General features: G+C 49.3%; 12 protein-coding genes across 12 annotated transcripts; 6 read left to right on the forward strand and 6 right to left on the reverse strand.

The window, feature by feature from the left end:
- Positions 1-828: 828 nt before the first annotated feature.
- EDB91DRAFT_1041344 (NYN domain-containing protein) lies at positions 829-3,405 on the reverse strand (the record flags this gene model as incomplete). Its single annotated transcript, XM_041312918.1, has 4 exons — positions 829-1,886; positions 2,514-3,026; positions 3,079-3,312; positions 3,366-3,405. The coding sequence occupies 4 exons, from the start codon at positions 3,403-3,405 to the stop codon at positions 829-831; spliced, it is 1,845 nt and encodes a 614-aa protein (XP_041184103.1).
- A 301-nt stretch (positions 3,406-3,706) lies between these two features.
- On the reverse strand, positions 3,707-4,652 carry EDB91DRAFT_4560 (uncharacterized protein). The gene is made up of 4 exons (XM_041327314.1): positions 4,514-4,652; positions 4,338-4,460; positions 4,137-4,279; positions 3,707-4,077 (listed from the first exon to the last, which is right to left on the reverse strand). Exons 1-4 carry the CDS (start codon positions 4,530-4,532, stop codon positions 3,748-3,750), a joined length of 615 nt encoding a protein of 204 aa, XP_041184104.1. The 5' UTR covers positions 4,533-4,652; the 3' UTR covers positions 3,707-3,747.
- Positions 4,653-4,829: 177 nt separating this feature from the next.
- Positions 4,830-5,594, forward strand: EDB91DRAFT_1041310 (uncharacterized protein; the record flags this gene model as incomplete). The annotated part of the gene is made up of 1 exon (XM_041312915.1): positions 4,830-5,594. A coding segment is annotated over one exon (765 nt), but the record flags the coding sequence as incomplete, so codon positions are not given.
- A 2,395-nt stretch (positions 5,595-7,989) lies between these two features.
- On the forward strand, positions 7,990-9,211 carry EDB91DRAFT_1233131 (uncharacterized protein; the record flags this gene model as incomplete). The annotated part of the gene is made up of 4 exons (XM_041321076.1): positions 7,990-8,102; positions 8,151-8,700; positions 8,751-9,019; positions 9,070-9,211. The coding sequence occupies 4 exons, from the start codon at positions 7,990-7,992 to the stop codon at positions 9,209-9,211; spliced, it is 1,074 nt and encodes a 357-aa protein (XP_041184106.1).
- Positions 9,212-9,939: 728 nt separating this feature from the next.
- On the reverse strand, positions 9,940-10,292 carry EDB91DRAFT_1041793 (uncharacterized protein; the record flags this gene model as incomplete). The annotated part of the gene is made up of 3 exons (XM_041312950.1): positions 9,940-10,011; positions 10,066-10,183; positions 10,246-10,292. 3 exons carry the CDS (start codon positions 10,290-10,292, stop codon positions 9,940-9,942), a joined length of 237 nt encoding a protein of 78 aa, XP_041184107.1.
- Positions 10,293-10,462: 170 nt separating this feature from the next.
- EDB91DRAFT_1091639 (UBC-like protein) lies at positions 10,463-12,116 on the forward strand. Its single transcript, XM_041316701.1, has 8 exons — positions 10,463-10,644; positions 10,701-10,777; positions 10,840-10,851; positions 10,903-11,052; positions 11,107-11,128; positions 11,183-11,224; positions 11,277-11,379; positions 11,430-12,116. Exons 1-8 carry the CDS (start codon positions 10,617-10,619, stop codon positions 11,746-11,748), a joined length of 753 nt encoding a protein of 250 aa, XP_041184108.1. The 5' UTR covers positions 10,463-10,616; the 3' UTR covers positions 11,749-12,116.
- A 10-nt stretch (positions 12,117-12,126) lies between these two features.
- EDB91DRAFT_1091642 (uncharacterized protein) lies at positions 12,127-12,873 on the forward strand. The gene has a single exon (XM_041316702.1). It carries the CDS (start codon positions 12,232-12,234, stop codon positions 12,664-12,666), a length of 435 nt encoding a protein of 144 aa, XP_041184109.1. The 5' UTR covers positions 12,127-12,231; the 3' UTR covers positions 12,667-12,873.
- EDB91DRAFT_1212714 (Pre-mRNA splicing factor PRP21 like protein-domain-containing protein) lies at positions 12,874-15,489 on the reverse strand. The gene is made up of 5 exons (XM_041320767.1): positions 15,334-15,489; positions 14,974-15,280; positions 14,605-14,924; positions 14,129-14,554; positions 12,874-14,074 (listed from the first exon to the last, which is right to left on the reverse strand). Exons 1-5 carry the CDS (start codon positions 15,467-15,469, stop codon positions 12,930-12,932), a joined length of 2,334 nt encoding a protein of 777 aa, XP_041184110.1. The 5' UTR covers positions 15,470-15,489; the 3' UTR covers positions 12,874-12,929.
- A 26-nt stretch (positions 15,490-15,515) lies between these two features.
- EDB91DRAFT_4680 (mitochondrial 54S ribosomal protein YmL31) lies at positions 15,516-16,134 on the forward strand. The gene is made up of 4 exons (XM_041327362.1): positions 15,516-15,663; positions 15,714-15,828; positions 15,884-16,003; positions 16,060-16,134. Exons 1-4 carry the CDS (start codon positions 15,617-15,619, stop codon positions 16,090-16,092), a joined length of 315 nt encoding a protein of 104 aa, XP_041184111.1. The 5' UTR covers positions 15,516-15,616; the 3' UTR covers positions 16,093-16,134.
- EDB91DRAFT_1192052 (U3-containing 90S pre-ribosomal complex subunit-domain containing protein) lies at positions 16,060-17,271 on the reverse strand (the record flags this gene model as incomplete). The annotated part of the gene is made up of 4 exons (XM_041320546.1): positions 16,060-16,672; positions 16,721-16,795; positions 16,851-17,001; positions 17,056-17,271. 4 exons carry the CDS (start codon positions 17,269-17,271, stop codon positions 16,176-16,178), a joined length of 939 nt encoding a protein of 312 aa, XP_041184112.1. The 3' UTR covers positions 16,060-16,175.
- Positions 17,272-17,500: 229 nt separating this feature from the next.
- On the forward strand, positions 17,501-18,945 carry EDB91DRAFT_1076351 (ribonuclease H-like domain-containing protein; the record flags this gene model as incomplete). Its single annotated transcript, XM_041314862.1, has 6 exons — positions 17,501-17,941; positions 18,011-18,163; positions 18,217-18,393; positions 18,457-18,555; positions 18,667-18,723; positions 18,802-18,945. The coding sequence occupies 6 exons, from the start codon at positions 17,501-17,503 to the stop codon at positions 18,943-18,945; spliced, it is 1,071 nt and encodes a 356-aa protein (XP_041184113.1).
- Positions 18,946-19,260: 315 nt separating this feature from the next.
- On the reverse strand, positions 19,261-21,791 carry EDB91DRAFT_4605 (uncharacterized protein). Its single transcript, XM_041327340.1, has 12 exons — positions 21,203-21,791; positions 20,958-21,144; positions 20,854-20,898; positions 20,619-20,803; positions 20,511-20,563; positions 20,346-20,460; positions 20,132-20,293; positions 19,976-20,084; positions 19,816-19,922; positions 19,749-19,765; positions 19,442-19,695; positions 19,261-19,383 (listed from the first exon to the last, which is right to left on the reverse strand). Exons 1-12 carry the CDS (start codon positions 21,523-21,525, stop codon positions 19,381-19,383), a joined length of 1,560 nt encoding a protein of 519 aa, XP_041184114.1. The 5' UTR covers positions 21,526-21,791; the 3' UTR covers positions 19,261-19,380.
- Positions 21,792-22,825: the final 1,034 nt, after the last annotated feature.

A 22,825-nucleotide genomic window follows, 5' to 3' on the forward strand; every position in this document is an offset into this window, starting at 1 on the left:
GAAAACACAGAGTCGTTGACACACTACACAAGTACACATATCGTTGCCGAGATTTTATTGTCTCCAATAACCAAATTGGGTAATGAAGCGCAGGTGCCGCACGTTGCCGAAACCTTCGTGCTCGCTGTCAACAACAGCGAGCTCAAAATTTCCATCGTTCCAGCACATTTTTTCGTGTTTTTTTTTCTCGTTGTATCATGTAATATATTATCAAATAATAATATTTTCGCTGTGTGAGACCTCTGAAAGCTTGTACAGGCACACAGCATGTGGAGAAAGGGCAGTTGGCCCAAAAAGTGAAGTATTGATTATAGAAGGTTACTGTAGCAAGGCTGTAGAGGAAGCACTCATGCTCTGGGGCCCCTGGGTCATGAGATGGGTGTATACTTCCCCTATAGCATTCATACGTTCATGTACACTAATTTTCAGCTTTCTGAGGTCTCATATAGCGGAAATATTATTATTTGATGATATACTATATGGTACAGTGAAAAAAACTATGAAAATATGTGCTGGAACGATGGCATATTAAGCTCGCTGTTGTTCACAGCGAGCGCGAAGGTTTCGGCAACGTGTGGCATCTGCGCTTCGTTACCCAATTTGGTTATCATAGCTGGTCCAAAAGAAACTTGATACGTCTCGGCAACGGGGACCAGTGTGCGTGCGACTCTTTGGCGACTGTTTTTTTTTGTGTTTGTATGGCATATTGTGCAGAATGGTTGAACGAATCCAGCACCATACGGAATCACTTGATTCACACTACGTATACATACTAGTAATACAACAGATAATGAGTTGAACCGTAACACATAGAGACATCAAACAAAGCTAGCAATAACGCTTTCCACTCAGCACATCCATATGAAGCCTCACCCACGCATTACCACCGGCCCATCCACATTCCACAACACCATGGTCTACCGCTTGAGCAAGATACTCCCTCAGATTGGACGTGCCAGCTTGAGAATATACCGCGGGTCCAAGCACTAGGCCAACCGTTGAAGGAAGGGGATGCATTATCCCATCACTGTGAACTTTCATCAGGCAGGTAACGAGTGGCTGGAAGCAAAGCGGGATCGGTACGGCTGTCATAAAAGGTTGAGCGTCTGGGTTTAGTGTGGGTGGTCTCGGCGACGCGGTGCTCGATGATGGCATAGGTGAAGATGGAGTTGGAGTCTTGGTATAAGGAGTGTTGTCCTGTGGTGTAGGAGAGTTGTTACGATGGACAGTCGAAGGGGTGGATGATGACTCAGGTGCACCCGACTCGACGTCCTGTCTCAACAAATTTGGATGGAGCGCCATCCATGGGGAGCCCTCACTCCTACCAAGCTCGATGAGAGAAGCTTGTTCTGCTAGCGCGGTGTATTGCGCGAACTTGGTCACGCCGGCGCGCTGGTATACCTCCTTGTCGAGCCGAAGCAAGTCAACAGCGATGACGGACCTTGATGGCGTCATAATCCCGTTCGACCTCGCCTGCAAAAGCAGATTGATCATCGGCAGGAATTGTAAGGGTGTCAGGCGTCGGACCTTATCCTCGACGGACTCGATAAGAGGCGGTTGACACCCTGAAGAATTGTCTTTGTTATCACTGATAACAGAAGTTGCTTGTTGGGAGCCGATCTCAACGTCAGACGAGGTAACGTTGGAATCGGAGTCACTCAAAGTCAGCGAAGATGGTGTTGACGGAGACGATGCCGACGATGATATCGGAGACGTAGGAGTTACAGAAGGCTGAGTGGTAGGGAAAGTGCCATTGGCAGAAGGAGAGTTCGCAATGCCAGCACGCCAGCCATTATCGGAGAACGATTCGGCAGAGACCACAACATACGCGTGCGAGTCATCATCGACCTCGGTCGGAGGTGGACTGGTTGAGCTATCTGCAACCTCTTCGTCGCTGTTGTCGTCTTCATTATCACCAGCATCATCATCATCATCATCATCATCATCATCATCTTCGTCTTCATCTCGGTCTTCATCATCAAGTCCAAAGGCATTCCTAAGCGCTGCTTCGTCTGATGGAAGGACATAATCGTCCATAATGGCTGAGACAGAGCCGGTGTTCGTTGACTGCGGTGCAGTAACGTCATCATTCCATCTGCGTGAGGGTGCAGGCGACGAGGGCACTGCAGGAGGCACGACTCTCTGGGGTGTCTCGCCGTACGAGATGGGCGTGCATCCAGAGATGGTGCGGGTGTGCGACGCAGAGGCGAGGCGAGGGCTCTTCAGACCCAATTTGTACGGGACGGCAGGCACTGGAGATGGTGGAAAGTTCCCGAAGCTTATGGCAGGGGATAAGTCAGGCCCGTTCGAGTTGCGTTCGAGTTGGGCAACTGTGCTAGCGAATGGATCGTGAGTCGCATTCTGGATCTCATTAGCTGTGCTAACGAAATTGTCTGCGGAACTTTCATCTGAAAGTTTATCGTTCTCTTTAAAAGGGGAGGCTAAGCCTTGGCCGATGTCTGGGATAGTCTGCGTCGACTGTGTTGCGGATCTAGTCCGCGACGCCACAGAACCGAACCTAGGACGTGCAGGCATCTGAGGGATTGTGCCAGCAACCTTCTTCGGCGTGCACGTCGAGGCAGGCTGAGCAGCACCACCTGAAGCTGTGCCTGTATTCCGTTCTGACACCGATGGCTGCAACAGCTCTTCTGCACTGACGCGCTGCGTATGGGCAGATGTTGCGGGAGGAGCCGAAGAAAGGAGGGTCACAGCAGGATCCTCATTCAATTCCCGGATTTCGCGTGACAGCCGCTCGACGATATCCTCGTCGAGGTTGCGATAGGGTTGCCGCACGGGTGACGTATCGGTTTCTGTGCGCTTTCCAAGTATAGCAAAGTTCCAATCCACCACGACAGAGGCTTGAGACTCCAGACACTGGGGAATATTGGGCGCTGGAGGCACGATGAGAACGATGGTATACTGTCGAAGGCGGAGGGTTGATACAGCATAAGCATAATCCCGGTCACCGGCTATCAGGATGATGGTTGCCGGTGACGGATTATCGACGGCAAATGTAAGCATATCCACTGGCAAACAAAGTTCATAGTGCACGCTACGGACGCCTTACGGAATACACACCGAGAATCATCTTGTCCACGACGTCTTTCTTGCCGTTGTGGGGACAGTCAATCATGGACACCCCAGAGGACTGAAGGTCCGAGCGAAACCCGACAGACTTGGGAGACTGCAAGGATACCGAGGATATGTCGAGGTATGCTTTGAACGACGTTACGTTTCCAAAGACATGCGCAATTCGTCGGATGCCATTTACAATGGCATGTCCTTGTGAATTTAACGGAGGACTACAATTTTCTGGCAGAGGATGTACCCCATGAGCTGTCAGAAGCGTTAAAGTGGAAACCCACCATAGTCCCAAAACACTGCGACCTTTCTATGGTTGGACATGAAACTCTCATTGGGGAGGGGGGATAAGTGGGGTATTTCGTGTGGACAGGAGCCCAATTTGTATGAACCAAATGTGACGTTAAGCGGACCGCTTTCCAATTCGGAGCTTAGCGTTGCACAGCTTCGCGTTTGCACACGCAGTGCGCATTGTGTCACTGCACTGTCGTCAGAAGGAGTAAACGTTACCTCAATGCTGCAAATGCACGCTTGAAAAGCTGTTCTACACGCACCTCAAGAGTGTTGACTGCGGCGCTGACTTGAAAATGGAGGAAACTAAAGTCCGCCCAGCACGGAGCGATGCCCGCTTACTTACGAGAAAGAAACCCCATTTCTATTATCTGCCTAAATATGTTCCGCGGGCGTTAAGTCATTCAATACAAAATGGTCCAGTAACCCACACCCGTGTGAGTGCCAGCCTGTAGGTCTTCTCGATTCTCGCTCGCTAGAATGCCCCCAATAACTCAGCGAGTAAATTCCCCTCAGCAAGAGCGAGAAAATGAACGGGAGGTGCATGCGCATTGTGATTGCCGTCTCATGATGTTGAATGGCTAAGCCAAGCATTGCTGGAACTCGCGTGGTACATGCATGAACGTTCATGAACTTTCGGGCGTGGGGAACAACGAATAGAAGCAGGATGACTATTTGGCGAGGTGGTATTAATATATCGGCGATCTAGGTGATTACCGTGGGCAGGCTAGGTTGTGAAATACACTCGTCGAGAGAGCACTTACTGGCGTCCGCATGTATCGAAACATAAGCAGCCTGACGTTTAGTGTCGTATCGCCTGTTGCTCTACAACACCCTATGAGTTTTACAGCACACACATTGTGGGTGTGAATCTGTGCATAGGAGGTGATGGGTCGCGTTTGACACTCTGAAAAATGACCATATTTGTCACAACTGATAACGGGTTTTGCTTGGTAAGGACCGACCTCGACATTGTACAAGGTGGTATTGGAATCGGAGACGGTCGTGAAAAGAAGTCAGTGCTGGTCGAAAGATTTGCAACCTCACCGTTGCTGTCGTCTTCGTCAAGTCCAAAAGTGCTGCTGGGGCTAAAATCGATATGATAACAGTGATTTCGGTGCATTAAGACATCAGCACTTACTACAATCGCGATATACCATTAAAAGAAGGAGCAACTATCTTCATTCTTTCAAGGCCCAGATACTAACATGCCATGATGCTAAGTCCTCTTCAAGAAGTTTTTACTTGGCATGTCATCCAACTCGGCTGAAGGTGAACTTCGCGATCACGTGCACAGACGCGTAGTGTAGAATTCCCACGGGTAGTTTGTTGACTGAGTTCTTTAACTCTGTTCATTACCACAACCGAGGCTCAGCGCTCAACGACCCCAACGACGAGCTCACTCTCGAGCACAACGCTCACGACGGCGACGACGCCATATTATCCAAGCGCTCATGATGAGCGCACAAAGACATTCCACAGTGTCCCCCCAACCACTGGATCGCCTTCTTTCGTCTGATCCTGTTCAATCATCTATCGTTCGCAATTCCGCCATGGGTTGGAGCAAATCTTCGTCACCAATAACTAGCACTGGAACAACGCCCCTTAGAATTTCAAAGCGGGATAGTTCTAAACCAAATTTTCCTCTTGTTGCTCGTCGATCTTCCTCCAGTTACAGACATCTCAGAAACAATAATCTTGTCTCCAAATCTCCTTTCAAGTCTCAAATCCCAACACCATCCAAACCTTCTACGTCTTCCCAAAGTAGCGTCGCTTTCCCAAGACCAACGCCGCGCAGAGTCAGTGGCGAGAAACGCCCCCGTCCCGACTCTATGCATGACCAAGCTGAGAACGAGCGTCCATTTGCCCTCAAGCGAGAGCGCCGCCAGTCCAAAGTGTACCAGGGACTCATAGAGAAAGAGCCTGTAACCAAGAGCCCTTTCAAACGTCATGTCGCCGATGAAGAGATACCACCACCCCCAGTACCCCCCAAGTCCACCCCTATCCCTATCCCACCAATTCCTGAGCCGTCTCCAGCTAGAAATGCGAATCCTCCTAGAGCAATCACTCCCACTCGTTCCTCGCTCGTCACCAAACGCCTCCATGGTCCTCGAACTGCTGACCATCCTTCCCTCGAACGCAAGCGCCAGAGACGAAAAACTGTCACCTGGGATGAGCGTTGTGATGTCCTCGAGTTTGACCGCGAAGAAGGCGAAGGCGATCCCTTCTATTCTGACGAAGATGACTATGGCACCCCTGATCCTGATCACCGCGAACACGCAGCCGCAATATTCGGCTCACTTCCCTCTGAGATATTAGAGTTAGTAGACCCCCCTCTGAGCTTTCCCTCACCCGTCAGTCCACCAACCATCTGCCCGGATGGTGACGTCTTTGAGTTGGACCGCGAAGAAGGCCAAGATGATACCTTCTATTCCGATGAAGATGACTATGGCAATCCTGATCACAGCGGTCAGACAGCCGCAATATTCGACTCACTTCCTTCTGAGCTCTCGCAGTTCGTAGGCTCCCCTCAAAACCTCCCTTCACCTATCGCTCCACCAGCCGTCCACCCGGAGTCGCCTGCTCCGCGCCAAAGCTCCCCGTTCTGCGAGTCTGCGAGCTCGCCTAATCTTTCCATTGATGAAAGTGCAGGGCGCGCCCCAAGGACACGCATCAGCTCCCCGTTCTGCGAGTCCGCGAGCTCGCCTAGTCTTTCCCTTGATGGTGATGGTAGCGCAGGGCGCGCCCCAAGGACACGCATCAGTAGAGAGGATATCCAGACGCGCCTCATGCGGAAGCGCAGTGCAGATAGTCCTCTGGCGTTGCGCAGCACGTCTCAGCAGGACGCTGACGCACGACTTCCCCAACAAACCGAGTGCCATGACTCTCCCCAGGTGGGCAACGTCATTGCCAATGTAGAGATTGAAGAAGACGAAGAACAGGAGAAACACGAGGAGTCAATGTCGATGATGATGGATATCAGCACCGAGCTTGCAAATATTCGAGCTGCAGAGCGACAGTCGCCGAATCCCGACGTTGTACGGTCGAGGAGCCCCACCCAACTTCTTTCTCGACCACCTACGAGCATTCGTTCATCTCTTGATACAAGTTTTGATCTCACCAACAGCTTTGATCTCGGTGGTGACTCTATGAGTTCCGTGCAGCTCGGCGAGACGCACTCCACCCTCGACGACGACATGCAGACGCGCCTCGCGCGCCACCCCATTGCGGACAGTCCTCTGGTGTCGGGCGGTACGGCTGAGCAAGACACCGATACCCAGCCTCGACAAACCGCGTCCCGCGACTCTCTCCAGGTGGAAATCATCATCGCTGATGCAGAGACTGAAGAAGATCCAGAGCGAGAGAAACGCGTCGAGTCGATGTCGATGATGACGGATATCAGCGCGGAGCTTGCGACCATCCAAACTGCAGAGAAATGCACGTTCAACTCTGCGGCTGTTGCAGTAAGTCAGCAGGGGTCCCCGAATCTTGACGCTTCAAGGAGCTCCATCCCTCCCCATCTTGCTCCACCGCCTACGAACATGGGTTTGTCTCTTGATGCGAGTTTCGACCTTGGTCTTGGCACAGGTCTCGGCGACTCGGTGAACTCCGTCCAGTTCAGCGAGATGCGCTCCGCCCTTGATAGACTCATGGATGACGTCAAGGGCACGGCGAGTGCCAGCTCAAGCCCGAGAAGGCTCACGCACATGCGCGTCGAGTCCGTCACAGAAGGCACCAGAGCAGGGCAATTCGACGACAGCTTCGGTGCGGGTGACGAGTCCATGCGCACGGAGACGGACTTTGATACATCGATGTCCATGGACAACCATGTCGTGCGGCCGCGGGCGGCACCGTTGCAGCGCGCGGCGACGGACTCGATAGTATATACTGCACCGGCATTCAGCAGCCCCGTGCTGGCAGAGGAGCGGCCTGATTCGCCATCGAAACATGCCATACGTGATAGAGAGGAGCTTATACTCGAGAAGCGCCGTGCGGCGCGAAGACGAGACGACGATGAGTCGCTAGGGTATTATACCCCGCCCCGTGCAGCGCCCGCTGGCAGACCTTCACGTCGGCGGAGTCGGAGTACTGGTGACGCTGGGGCCCTGACAAAAAGCGATATGCTCCTCGATCTCGGTATCTCTGACAGTGAAGGCGACCTTCTGGCTGACAGCATCTCCAAGGAGTTGAAGAAACTTGATCCTGAGCATAGGAAAGGGGTGAGCGCATTAATTTCCTGACCCAGGTTGAGGTGCTCACATTTGAGCAGAAATACCGCATCCGGGAGCATGAGGCGATTTTTGCTTCGGCAGATGCTGAGCAGGTCTCTCATATGTCACTTGCTGGTGATGTGAACGGTGGCAAGGCATGGAAGGCCGTCCGACGGCCATCGGACATGGTAAATTGATTATTTTTTCTCCCCTACAAATTTTTCTGATATTTCATGTTCTAGAATGAATATTCCAAGCAAATCAAGGAATACAGGTCGATGGAAAAGCCTGGGAAAGCGCACGGCAAGGTGTTTGTCAGGGGTCAGTAAAATTCTATGCTTCAGGGATTTATAGCTCATGAGATCATTGGTTTGCAGTCCTTGGTGTTCGCGGCTTGAAAGTGCCCATGCCCCAGCAAGCTACAGCTCTCACATGTACCTTGAACAACGGAATACATTTTGTCACTACTCCAGAAATCCGTCTATCCAAAGATCCGCGCATCGACCAAGAGTTTGAGCTGTAAGTTCGTCGTCATTAATTTTAATAGTCGTGCTAATCCGGCGACAGGATTGAACACAGCAAGCTGGAGTTCACGCTTACCCTCAAAGTCCGTCGTGATGCACACATCAACGCCCAATCTCAAGCTCTTGTGCCACCACCTGCGCCTCCTGTGCAACCCACGATATCCGCACCCAAGTCTAGGGGTGGCATGCTCAGCTTCTTCTCATCATCACCTAAAAAACAACCTCGTGCGACACCCCCTCCACCTACCCCTCCTTTTAAACTCCCAGATAATCTCGCGCGGTACCTAAAACAAGATGGAACCCTCGCACGTGCATTAATTTCCTTCAAAGATGTAGCTGCGAGATGTGATACTCGACTATTCGAGACTAGTTACCCACTAATTGGACAGCGCATTGAAGCTTCAGGGGGTCCAACTACTATGGAGTTGGGAGAGATCGTGTTACAGATGTTTAGACTTCCACCTCTACCTGGCGTTCTGAGCAATCAGCTTCCGCAGAGTCTTGAAGAATGCCATCGAGGTCTAAGACATGTCGCCTGGCATAAAGTCACGTACTTTGAGGGTACGCTGACGCAGAATGGAGGAGATTGCATGGCAAGCGAATTTTTCTTCAATTTGTAAATAGTCACTTAATTTCACTGCAGACATGGCGGCGTCGACGACTTCGGGTGATCGGCGCGAACCTTGTTGCATTTAACGATGTCACCAAGAAGGCAACAGCTACCATCAACCTCAAGAAAGCCATTGCGGTCGAAGATAACCAAGATACACGTACGAGCGCTGTCAGTCCAGGAGCTCGGTCCGTAGATGATTATGACGGGATGTTCGCGGTTGAGCGTTCCTTCCGTCTCATATTTCCCGGAAATCAGGAAATATTTTTCTTTGCGGACACGGATGACGAGAAGGCGAAGTGGTATGTCTAAACTTGTTTACGCACGCAATCTGACTCATATCTCCTGTCAGGCTTGATGTATTCCGTGCGCTCGTCGGTCACATCCCGCCGAATCCCTTATGGGCAGAATTAATATGGCAACGACAGCAAGAGATGGCGAACCAAGCCCCTACGCAGATGTCTTCTCCGAAGCCATTGAAAAGCCCCCGATAGTATTTCCATTGTATTTTGGCATCTTTCGTCTTGCCTTCGTTCTCGCTCTCGTCGCGATCTAGTCTTGTGTTTTCTTTTTCTCCTTTTCTTGCGATCTCGTTTGTTCTGTATTATGCTACAATAACATCGTAGTCTCAGTCGCATTCGCATGCATATGCTTTCTATGTAACAGTAATTTATGCACATAAAGTACAGACGTCGACACATTAGTCTTACAGCTTGGACTTCTCTGACTCGCGAACGCTGTCAATTATTCATACGTACTAGTGACACCTAGTGACACTGGGGATTAACAGACGGCACACGCGTGAGCGTCGATGGTTAAAAGGATAATGATGGCAGGGTCGACGACGAATGGAAGCGTGTACCCCAGTAAACGAAGTTCGTAGTACATGATGCCTGAGAATTCACGATGTCTTTCCTGCCGCAGTTAGGGACAGTAAATCATCGAGACCTCAGAGAACTGGAGCTTAGAGAAAAACCAGATAGACTTGACGTTCGCGATATCCAAAGATATGTGCAATTCGCCGGACCCATTTACGATGGTATGTCCTTGCACATTCAAGAGGGACTACAGTTTTCTGGTGAACGAATAAGGAACATTCCCCGTTCACCGCGAGCAAGTAAAACGCCGTGCCACGCCGTAGGATCACATTGACCAAACATTTCCGGAACTTGCGCGACGAACTGTTGGGCATGGGGAACTACAGATCATAGAAGCAGTAAAACTATTTCGAGTTTCTGCCCAGTCTAGCGAGGTGGTAATTTATCGAAGATCTAGGTTGTTTGCCGCGGACAGGCTGCAAATTATGACGGTGAATACGTTTTACACGCCTGTTCCAGAGAGCACTTACTGCCGTTCGCATGCATTGAAACAAAGTCTCAGCCGCAGCTTGACATTGATTGCTTGCTAACATGTCGCCTGTTGCTGCCCAACACCCTAGCATATTTGAAAGCTCCACAGCACACACGCTCGGGGGGTAGATCTGCACATGACATTGGTTAATTGGCCTGCGCCGGGAGGATGATGCGACGCACTTTTGCGAGGTCTAACTTTGACTTTGGCGATATGCACCGTCATTATGCCGTACTTTTTACCAACAATGCTCAACCCACACTACACACCAGAATCAACGTCTAGGTTTAGGCGGAAGCAGAATAAGGCAGGGTTTGGAGAGCAGACTAAAGTAACTGTCAGTACTGCAAAACACCTGAAAATTCAATGCACGTGACCTCAGTACTAATAGGTTAATGCCAATAGCCAAAGCGTCTGAATTCCGACACGTCCACACCTTGGGTGATATCCACGACCCACCAACTTGAAGCGACAGCTTACTTGACCACTGGCATAGTCGTAAACTGCAAGTCTACACATTATTCTTGCTACAGCTGAAGCGTCAAGGCGATGCCTGCGCTCAACAAGAACAATTCCGGTGTGCTACACTATTCTACTTACCTATGACTGTAGGTTTGACTGGTTTCCATAAAGCTGTAAAGCGGATAATGCAAGAGGCGAGGGAACTTGCAAATGATCCCTGCACCGATTACCATGCAGTTCCTCTTGAGGTGCGCGCTCCTTACGCGCGCTCCCGTTATCTCCACTGACACATATGCATCTGCAACCATAGAATGATATTTTTGTATGTAACATCTCTCGGTAGCGTATTGGAATATCGAATGATACATTGCAGGAATGGCATTGCACGCTTCGTGGCCCCGCTGGTACAGAATTCGAAGGTGGTCTGTACCATTTCCGAATAGTACTTCCAGCAGAATACCCCTTCCGACCACCTTCTCTAATGATGCTCACACCAAACGGGCGGTTCGAATTGAATACCAAGGTAAGCCCTTTGCCTATATAATACTAGAGTTACATTAAGGTTACCCTCCATCAGATATGCATCAGCTTTACAAATTGTGGGTTATCCCCTGTCGCGTCATTGAGCTATTAACTAACCTTTGACACCCCAGACCACGAAGAGGAATGGCAGCCTGCATGGGGTGTTCGCACAGGTATTTTTTTACATTTTGAGTCAGCGTCGTTTCCCCTTACGTTTTGCATAAGCTATCATCGGACTCCAAGGATTCTTCCCTCTGAAGGGTCAGGCGGCTGCCGGTGTTGGTTCCGTCGAATATCCCGTCTCGGAACGCAAGCGTCTGGCCCAACTGTAAGCATAGGCCTAGATTACACCAGTGCGATCTAACGTCACTCATTCAGGTCACGGGAGTGGGTCTGTCCACAATGTAGCCAGTCAAATCTTACTCATCTCCCGGACCCCGAGGAGGGACCATCGAAGCATGAAAACGTGTCATTGCCGCCGCCTACCATCACCCCAGACGTCAGAGTTGTTCAACAGAGCGTGATACCCACTCCTATTCCTCGGTCCGACAGGATCGAAGAAGTGACACAACATCGCATACGTGGAACTGCGCAATTTATGCGTCGTAATCCGCACCGGCCTCCCCTAATACTTGATACCGCTATCTGCGTGCTCCTGGTGTTAGTTTTAGCGTTACTCTGCCGTCGGGTTTTGTGATGAGGCATGACACAACTAGCATTTGATATTTGATATTCGGGACTCTGTAAGTATATAGTTTAACCGCTCCTATACGCTCTAGATGGTTTCTTGACACACCTCGGATAAATAACTGGGGTTGAATCGACCAGCAGTCGGTGAATCATAAATTGGTCATTGACCCTGCTGCGGGGATTCCCTGGGGAAGTGAGCGTTAGTTTTCTATATTGTGCGGCTTGGAGGCGTTGCGCCCGGAAGTTGCCTGGTCGGAGGGTCATTAACTTTATCTAGTACCAGATCTTGCTTTATTTAGTTATTAATACTATATTTGGTTTACCTCCGACGTCACTTACGTGATAAGTATGATATATTTATGAAATGAACTGGACCAGACTGCACCAGCCAAACGAGTTTCAGACCCCCTGCCTTTAAACTTCAAGTCGTCATCTAGCACGTTCTCTTCCAAGTCGTCTCTTGACTTGCTGCAGGTCGCTGTCGTCAAGAATGCCAGAAGGTCCCTCTCGAAACACCCGCAAAGGGAGATCCGTATCACTTCATATCCCAAAGCAGTGCGATCCCACGCCAGTACCCCCTTCCCTCGCCGATTCACCACATCTGTCGTCACCGTTTAGCGTATTTCGTCGAAAATCAACCCTCCTGAAGTCACCTTCTAGGGAGGATGACGAATGGCTAAGAGACATGGTACCATTGGGAAGGGAGAATATAAAACGTAGCGGGTCGTCGGCAGTCACTTCAGCGCAGACATCACAAGATAGTACGCCTCCCTCGTCTTCGGAGCAGAGCCGTGCCACATTATCACCGAGATCTTCCATGTATCCGAGTCGTTCATGGTCGTCTCCTTCAACACCAACCGTTATTCCTGTTGACTTGCAGTCCTCTGACTTGCAATTGCCGGACGCGCGGGACACTCGGGTGTGAGTTCAGCGTCATCGCGGGTTGTTTATTTGGGTTTTATGTTTATCTGGATATTATCTGGGGTATATTTGTCCAAGCGCTTGTCTTTCCATCACTACATCGTTCACGCATTAGATCACTGGTCAACTGTAACCTATTTCATCTTGGTTTAGTTTATTCACTTGTACTGTGTTGTATTATATAGCGATTATCACGGCTCACATCACGTCTTCATAGAATTATTCATGCTATGTTACCAAAATAAATGTACAAGGATTGGCAAGGGATCACTTCTTTTTAGCAGCAGTGATACTAAGCACGACAAGATCGTCATCCTCCAAGTTATGGCTCGCGATAGTACTCGTATTCGTCAGCATCTTACCCGCATACGATATTCGAACTTTCGAAAGAGGAAGATTGCTGCCCAGGACTTGATTTATACGATCACGGAGCGTCGAAACCAACAGAGTGAGAGGAAGATCTGACACCGTGACTGTCTGTCCATCAAGCTTCCACTCGGGCTTGGACGGATCGTTGGGAAGTTGCACAGAGAGAGATATAGTGTATGGATGCATTCCAATCCAGTCTGCCTCGGGATACAGGGCTCCACCAGGAAGTTTCGCGATTTTTTGTCGCTTGATAGCAGGCTGCTCTTCTAATCCTTCCATTTCATCTGCGCTGCGCACCATACCCGCGTGTGGCGGTGTTCCCGTACCACCAGCCATCATACCAGCCATGCGAGAAGGATGCATGCCAGCAGCAGGGGGCTGGTAACCGAACGGTTGCGCAGAGTCGAGGCCTTGATAGTGAAGGGGTGGGAGCATAACTGGTGGAGCCTGAGGGGGATATGCGGATGCTGGTTGTGGGCCAGATGACACAGTAGCGGAAGAGTAGGAAGCAGACCCTGATGATTGCACAGGAGGGGCAGGTAATGAAGCATGAGGAGGAGGAAGACCCGTCATTGCGGGTGGAGGTGCCGACACAGGGCCAATTCCAGGGCCAATTGCATTGGCGTCCTGGGGTCCAAGACCCTTTGCACGATGGATGGCAGCAATTTGTTCGTCGAAGTTGACGTTGGTCGAATACTTGTCCATCGTGGAAACCTTCGTCGCAGTGTGACCATCCCAAACAACCTTCTCCCTCTCTTTTCGGCGTTCCCTCTCTTCCTCTTCCTCTTTCTTACGCCTCTCCTCATCAGCCTCAGCACCGAAAATATCTACACGTGTACGGGCCAAGTTCTTGAGTGATGAAACTACGTTCGCACCACGCAGAAGTTCGGATGCTTGGGCTTTTCGAGCTTCGAGATTATCACGGTGAGACTTCCACTTGGGATCTAGCAGCTCAATACGCATGTGCTCATCAAGTTCGTCGACAGGAATCTGCTGTCCACAAATTGTGCACGTCGTGAGAGTAGCTCCCTTCTTGGCACCAACTGTAATATTCAAGGGTAAGTTAATAGTCAGAAGGAATGACACTGATAACATACGTTTTGGAACATAATCTGTCCTGATCTTCATGGGTCCTGAGATACTGGCACTTGCTTGCATCGCGCGGGCGCGCTCAAGTTCCCTCAGTCTCTCCTCGTCTTCACTCTTCTTCCTCTGTTGCGCTTCATCGTCCTCGTCATCACTCTGCTCCATTGCGGCATCCTCATCTTCAACAGCCCCAATCCCAGCGCCGCTGACAGCTGCAGCTGCTTCGGCCTCTGCTGCGGCCATTCTAGCCTTGTGAGCTTCTATCTCATCCGCAGTATTTTCCATGATCATAGCGGCCATTCTCTTTTGAGCAAGCGTCATGCTCTCCACTTCTTGCACGCTCATTGGCGGAGGTAGCTCTGAATTTGCATCAGCAACCGTGAAATCGATCGTCTGAACGATTGCATAATCATGCCAGTCAATCTCAGCAAATGCGCCTAAAGAAAACAATCATAAATGTTTGTCGAGACCAGGGGAAATGACGTACGTTTCTCTGCTTCCTGGTCATCCTGTCTCTTCTTATCCTTCTCCCTCTTCAAGCGTTCCCAACGGGCGTATTTTCTTGACTGCTCCAAGGTTGTCCCCTTCGCGCCCTCCTGCGCCCGGTTACTCAACTCCACTAACATCTCCTTACCTGGATACAAAATTTTGAGGTATTGCTCGACGAGGCGGTTGAAGCAACCAAAGAGAGAATGCGTGGGTCGCAGAAAGTCGAACTGATAGTTCCGTCCCTCGTTCTGCGAAAGTGTCGCCAAGAACGTCCGACCGCGACGGGCGGTGAAAAGGGCAGTCAGCTTCATGATATCTCTAGCATAATTCATTAGTGGCGTTCTTGTGAACATGGGAGGCGACGCACAAGTCAATATGGCTAACATTGGGCATATCCATAGCAAACTGCGACTGAGGTGGTTCAACGCCGAGATCTTCTGGAACTACTGGCATTTCTTCTACCCCGTCCGTCTTTTCCTTTTCTTGTGAAGTATCCTCCAGCTCCTCTCCCGCATCAATCTTCTCCATGCGATGCCTATAGTAAGCATGATAAGGATCCGCGGGGTTGAGGAACGAGAACTTTGGATCCTGACGCTGGTTTTCGCGAATTTTATCCTCAAACTGAGGTGGGTTCGCAGAGCGAGCGACGAATAATGCTGTTCTGTCGATAACAGCTACAAAGAGGCAAATTTCAGAGCACGAAGACTATATGATGGAAGGACCTTACATTTGATTTCTGGGGGTGGCAAGATGAGTCCACTGGTAAACCTGAATGAAGGATCCCGGGTGCCATTTGTCATTTCGACATCGCCAGTAAAGGCGTGTCCGTTCATGACAGGCATTGTTTGCGTTTCTACTGCCATGGTTGTTGTCGACGTGGGCGACGTTGATGAGAAGCCTTGACCCGCTCGTTCGTTCACCAAGTCTTATCGGAGCTTTAAATCATGGGCTCGGCAGACGTCGGCAATAACTCAAGTTGCTTCCAGTTAACTGACTGACTTGCACACAAAATGTTTGCTTTCCGACCTACGTCGGTAAATCTGGGCGGTCTACTCTGGCAAGTCTTGTAGCACATCCAGCAGCGTTTTCTTACCATCCGTTGTTCAGGAAAACACCATGGAAGCTGTCAATCACGCGAAAAGCCAATGCGCGTGCTCGTCTGAAGAAAGTCGACGCAGTCATTGAAACAGTCAGAGCAAGTGGAATACAGTGCGGCGCATTGGTGAGCCAGTCGCCTTGTTCTCCCCATGTGTTATATGACTTAAATGTATTTTCAGGAAAAGGCACTGCAGCTGCCCAAAGAGCACGAGATGGATCCCAAAGATAAATATACGGTATTCAGTGCGACTTCACGAGGCTATCGCAAAGGCATTCACAAAGTACCCAAGTGGACCAGAGTGAGTTCGTCCCTGTTGCCTGCGCGCGTTGTATATTGAAACATTGCACTTGCTAGCTTACACTAAGAGTCAACCCGAAGGGCTTTTAAACGATGTGCTCCCTCTCATTATACATATAGATTGTGTTATCGTACTTTTAACAAACTTAATTCCCTCATGATTGTGGGATCCACTACAAAAGCACCAGTTGGATTTTCCCCTCTTGAATACCCTTGAGTACCTTCGGCGCCCCAAGGACAGTTCTGAATACTTCGTCCCGAGTCTCTGGGATATCAAGCAAGCTTCTTTTCTTCGTATCTTGATATGATACATCCAAGATAATGTGTGTGAGCTGAGCTACCGAGAGGGCGTCTGAGAAAGTTTCAGACATATTGTTTTCCAAGGTAGTATTTAGCTCACCAGTTTCACATAGTAGTTTCCCGATTCTTCCAGGAGTGCCAACAGCAGAACCAATTTTTGACCTCTTGAGATAAGAAACGTGCTCTTCCAGCTTAAAGTGCCTTGCAAACAACTTTGCTACATCTGCACCTTTCTCACGACGCAGTCTCTTATCCCTGAGAACTCTGGTCGCATCAGCAACTCGGAGTGCGGCTCCGGCAATGAACAGCAAGGTGGGAGCTCCATTAACTTTAGACCTTTGCGATAGCCGAGTGTGCAGCGCCGGAAGAACTACACACATCAATACAGGTTTGCAGGATGTAAGATTGGAAAACGTACCTTCGATAATGAATTCAACCAGATGGTCTAATGATCTCGATCCCGTCCATAGCGTCGTGTCCGCTATCGATGATTCTGTCTGGTTGTTAAAATGAGATCATCCTCCGAAGACTAATGCAGTTGAGCTCACCGGGAATCATGACGTCCCCGAGTTCTATCCCAGACATTGCAGGGAAAGCTTTGGCTTGCATAGATGACAAATAGTCTGCAAGATTGTGAGCAGGTTGCGCTGCCACTGAAAGAGGCTCGATAACCTCGACTGTTTCTGCCAATTTCCTCTTCTGCGAAAGATAATGTGTCGGTGAAGGACCGACGAGCCGATAAATCATACGAACCTTGGCCTTGCGCTCCTTTTCCTTTTCTCTCCGCTTGCGTTTCTTTTCTGTCGCTGATTTCTCTTTGATAGTAGCCTCCGCTTCCTCGACATCTTCATCCGCACTGAGAAGACCACTTATATCATCGCCTGGACCATTATCTTCCTCGTCAGAAGTAGCGACGAGCTCATCTGGCACGAAGTCATCGTCCAAGTCATCGCCTCGCTGACCATTCATGCTGCTTGTGAGAGGAAGCTTGCAAGAGGTAGCGGTGAGAACAATGACGAAAACAAGCTTGAGAATTAGCCAATAACCTAAGAAATATTTCTGCTTCCGCGATCTCTGCGATGTTGTCGGAAGGTGCCGAAGCAGGCCTGCTCAATAATTCCTTTACTTGCATACATGACCTCACAGCACGCAATAATACCACAAGCGTCTATTGCCTAGGCGCCTAAAGACTAAAGCCATGCAGCTCGCAAGCCCTAACCTCGACGTTCTGTCGTCCTTTATGACCTTCCTCCCATCCCTAATTCAACTTCTGACCACCTACTGGAAACTTATTCTCGCTTCGTTTGTTATCTGGTCTGTAATAGTCTTTTTACGCCGCGGAAAACAGTCAAAAGAGTATTCTTCACTACTTGCACCACCTGTCGGGAGTTCTCCCTCCCACCAAGCGTCTCTAAACGGTTCAGACGGAATCCCTCCGATGTATCATCGTTCGTATTCTCAAATATCTGACCGACCGACTTCAACAAAGTTATCTTCGCAAGATCAAGAAGATCTCAACGTGACAATCAGTCAGAAACAAGATGCTCGTGTGAAGCAACCTTACGAGGCCTTCCTTGTTTTAGACGTTGAGGCTACCTGCCAAGAGGGGGCCGGTTTTGAGTGGCCTAATGAAATCATAGTTCGTCTTATCCACTATTAGCATGGAGTCTATGTTACACAGGTTCCTGACCATGTGACGCCAACATAGGAGTGGCCCGTCTGTCTCATGCGGTGGAAGGATAAATCGAACCTAGGAAAAGCTTGTCAGCTGGAAATTGTAGATGAGTTTCGCAGCTTTGTCAAGCCCACATGGAGACCTCAACTGTCGCAGTTCTGCACGGAGTTAACGGGAATCACCCAAGTACGTGTCATGTTTCTGCTTTGATGATTTCGCGTCATGATATTGAAAATTAGGCTCAAGTCAACTCGGCCCCAAACTTCCAGAAGGTTCTGAAGATGTTTGCCCGTTTTCTGGCTCGTCATGGCTTGATCGATCCCAAGAGCGGGAGACCTATACAACGCTTCTGCTGGTGCAGCGACGGACCATTTGATGTAAGGGATTTCGTCGTGAAGCAGTGTTTTATATCAAAAGTCAGTAATCTACGAGCCACGTAAAATAAATACATCATCATGCATCTGATTATTACTTGTCAGGCGCCTATGCCACCGTGGCTCAAAGGGGATGTTCTCGATGTCAGAAGGGTTGTCTCTGTTTGGGCAGTTGCCTCCGGCAATCCAGAAACCATGGCTAAGGTAACTTTTTTTTTGCAATTCTGTCGCCGTGAACTCGCGCAGTACTCACATTCATGATACTCTCATCAGCTCGCAGCACGTTCTCATCTTCGATCATTGAACATACCACAGCAACTGGAAGCCCTCGGGTTACCGGCATTTCAAGGCCGCCTGCACAGCGGTATCGACGTCAGTACTCATCGTCCTCCTGGAACTGCGCCTTGCTGATATTCTTGGTCGTTTTCACACTGTCATTTCTTCCAACAGGACACACGCAACATAGCACGCGTGATGACTGAGCTCGCTCGTCGTGGAGTTCGTTTGGAACCTAACACATCCATCAATACAAACCGTCGTTGGAATTGGATGGGAAAACCTGGGGAGGTTCTTGAGCACACCCTAATGTTCTAATGATGTAATGCGATTGCTCCAGGAATATGCTGTTACCACCGAATAATTAATGATTTATGGCACCAATAAGACAGAATAAGACTTGGAATACATGGCTACGCGAGTCGCAACAGCGAACATGCTATAAAAATGAGAGGGCAGTGACGTAAAAGTTATATAAAGATGTTTCCGTTTATAAATATGAGAGGCGTCCATTCGACGAGCGAACTCTATTGGTGCTCCTTCTGTTTGGCCAAGCCGTATGCGCCAGCAAGCACCACTTGCGGTCACAGTTGGAAAAAAGGAACCTTGATGCGCCGGCTAACTTGGTTCTCGAAAATTCATAGTTGAAAGATTTCCTGGAGGTACAGAGGATACACAGGGATGAGAAACAGACGTGGATGGTCTGGCGCTCGACACGTCCCACGCCCAATGCAAGAGAACTTGTCGGAAGAATTACTGACAAAGCATATGCTCTTCAGCTCCATTAGCAATAACATTCTAGAGGATCACTCACGAAGTCCCAAAGAGTACCGAATGCAGGAATACCGGCTTCCTTGCAACCTTGCTGGATCTCTGAGTTACCAATGTAGTTGGAAGTGATGAAGACGACCTCTGCCTGCCAGGAGTCGTATACCTCCTTCAAGATCTTCATGGTGGGCGGACGGCCACCACGTGTCTTGGAGTCCCAGAGGAGTAGACGCTCCGGACCAACGTGCCTGTGAATGAGGCCACTAATGGTCGGGCCGAATGTCTTCTCTTGATCGGAGCCTAGCCGACACGTCAGTTATATGATGGGATTCCTGCGTTTCAAATTGTCTTACCGATCCAAATTAAGTACCTGTTAACGTGATCAGCTAGAGTATAACGTGCGAGGGTAAAGGCACTCACCAGTAGGGAGATTGGATGCAAGTAGAAAGGGCAGCACCAAGACCTGTTCCGGTGCAGATACGAATACCACGTTTGTAAAGCGTTGATGTATTGGAGACACCAGCGAACTGAAAAAGTGATCAGCAATCTGATCGGAAAAATAACCTTTGAGCTGTAGTACCTTCAGCTCACGAGTCCAGATCCTTCTCGGTGGGTCGTTGACCAGACTCTTGGTGAAATCACCTTGCACACCACAAATGAGGTAATGATATTTGGCATGGGTACCCTCACTGTGAGGAGTTAGTAGGATCGCGTAGCGACATCACTGAACACCTACGAGATGATACCGAAAGCGTGATATTCTTTGACAGCACTGCGACTGATACGAGCGAGGAGACCCTGTTGCATACCACGTTCGAAGCGGAGAACAGCGACCTTTGGAGAGGGCAGCTCGATGTCGACCTTGGCGTGTCTCGTGCATATCCAAGGCAGGACAATGCTGCAATCACGATGAATAACGCAATCGAAAAGGAACAAATTGCGGTACTTACAAGACGGACATTCCGAGATTGTACCAGAATGCCTGCTGTTGGACAACGTGTAAACCGATGCGGTCGAACGTTCCGTCCCCGATGTCGTAGGCATTGGTCACAATAGTGTGCACCCCTTCGAAAAAATTAGCAGTGTTTTCGTACATTAGAGATGGTTGAACTTGCAGGTCATAATCAAGGCAGTCCACCCGAAGAAACGGTGGTTGCGCTCGAATACACTAGGTGCCAAAGTCAGAAACGCTGTGACCAAAGAGTAGCCGAAAAACTATTTACTTGTGGTGTGTGTTGCGGACCCACGGAAGACCGGCACAGATTGTGATGAATAACATAACTGTGGTGACCGTACCGAAAGCGAGGATCGAATCATTCATGTACTTGGTCTTGTACTGACGCACGACCATAACGACGATCCAAGCCACACCGGAGATTGCACATCCGCTGTGAATACCACCAAGATGCTGCGAAGAACCATCAGCTCCTCGACTCATTATTTGGAGTTCAAACTAACCTGCAGAGTAGAGGTACACGCAAGACGGAACCATAGGGGAGTCCACTATGATAGAAAATACATCAATGTCGATTGGAAGTGCTAAAAACATGTATATCACGAACCTTAGCGAAGAACGTGTTGACGAACCAATACAGGCATCGTCCAAAGATCTCGTTACGCACGAGGACCGCTACGTTCAAGTTACCAACGACCAAAGCACCCGGATACGCTGCAGCGTATGGCCATTTTCCAGCGATCGTAAAGCCGATTCCAATCCAGTTCACTATAAAAATAACAGTGAAGAATCGCCTTGATGAAATAGAGGGGATGAATATTCGACTATGTGTGTTGTCGAAGAATCCCATACCTGTAACTATTGTACCAGATGACCCAGAGGACCCACAAGGGGGCCCTCTTCTTCGCCGGTTTTGGGGTTGGCGGTGGCTTCGCGACGTTTGAGGGGGTCACCGGTGCATCCTTTTTGAGAGACTGCACGGCGAACACATCGATGTCTGCTGCCTTTTTCTCACTCTTGGCGAGATCGGCAAGCTGAGGAGAGCGGACATCCAGCGTCCCTTTCTCTGCGTCATTATAAGCCAAGGCAGGTTTGGTAGACATTGTGCTCTGAAGCCGCGAAGGGAAACTACCTGCTGGGCGTAGGGAAAAGATGAAGTGCGAAGTTTTCGACATTCAATCCCAATGCCTTTTATCGTCTCGAGCATTGCGGGTCCTTTCCAGGGGTTTCCAAGAAGGCAACTTGTGAGAATGACCATCGAGAAAGTGGATCTCGGAATTAATACGTTGCCACAATTTGAAAAGTAGGAGGTTCGCACTGGTGCGTTCACAGCAAAGACTCCGGCTCCTGGGTGACCATCCGGCGTCCAGAGACACGAAGGGCGTGAACAGGATCACAGTGCTTCAATGATAAGATGACATCCAAATGGGTCCAATCACCTTTAATACAATTGGCTTATTATACCTGGCTAACCGGATGGAACAAGTGTCAAGGACAACCGATGATGGGCCCTGTCAACTGAGCGTCTTCGCCTACGCGGCTTCCTAGAAGCACTTGTTTGATGTGACGTGATAACTTCATCTCGGAGGATGCACTTCGAGGCACCCATTGTATGACTGTGTGCATTGCATAGCTCCGATAGTGGTCTGAAAAATTCCAGCAGTTTGCCCGGTGCCGGACAAAAACTGAAATAGTTATCGCAATCAAGAGAAGACTATTGAGATCGGATGAACTTACATATGTGCTATTGCTGATAGGCTTACATACATGCAAGGTCACGGAACGTGTATTCAAGCCAAGCTCAGCAGCAAGGTACTCTTGGGAAGACGGAAGCTTAAAGTGTCCGAAGCCCGGGCCGAAGATGAGAAAATTCTCCTGTACTGCTTGAGAACTAATGATGAGTCTACGTGGGATAGCCTCATAGATCTACAGCATTGCTCGTAACCTGTATAATGATAGTCAGTGAATGATCTTCTAATATTGTTTCCGTGTGACCAAAAAGGAAATCTTCATTCAGACAATCATTATCATTCCTCGAAGTTCAGTCATCGAACGTTCTCATTTAAACCAATACTACTCTCAGTGAAACAAGTAGCGTTAGGATCAGCTTTAAACGCCACTGTTAACAGTTAAACATGCCACTCGTCACGGCATGTTATCAGATAAAGGATCTAAAACAACAGTCTGCCAGATCTGGAAGACTGCTTTGGATCGGATCCTTCATCTGATATATAGCATGCACGCGTACCTACTAATTATCTGTGTGCCATCGTCAATCGAATGATCTACAGGCGAGTCCGCAACGTGGCACAACCTCGCGTAGAATTTCCGGAGAAATCAATTCTAATTTTATTTTTCGCAACACTTCATCAGTTCTCCACAAGCTTACCTGCAATCGAATACCACATAACCAAGATCCAAACCGCGTAGAAATATCGATACTTGATGGCAGCTGTCCGTAGGCTTGAAAAAAAA

This window comes from Suillus paluster (assembly GCF_016628075.1).
Source record: "Suillus paluster strain FC165 chromosome Unknown EDB91scaffold_1, whole genome shotgun sequence".
In the NCBI taxonomy this organism is placed as follows: Eukaryota; Fungi; Basidiomycota; class Agaricomycetes; order Boletales; family Suillaceae; genus Suillus; species Suillus paluster.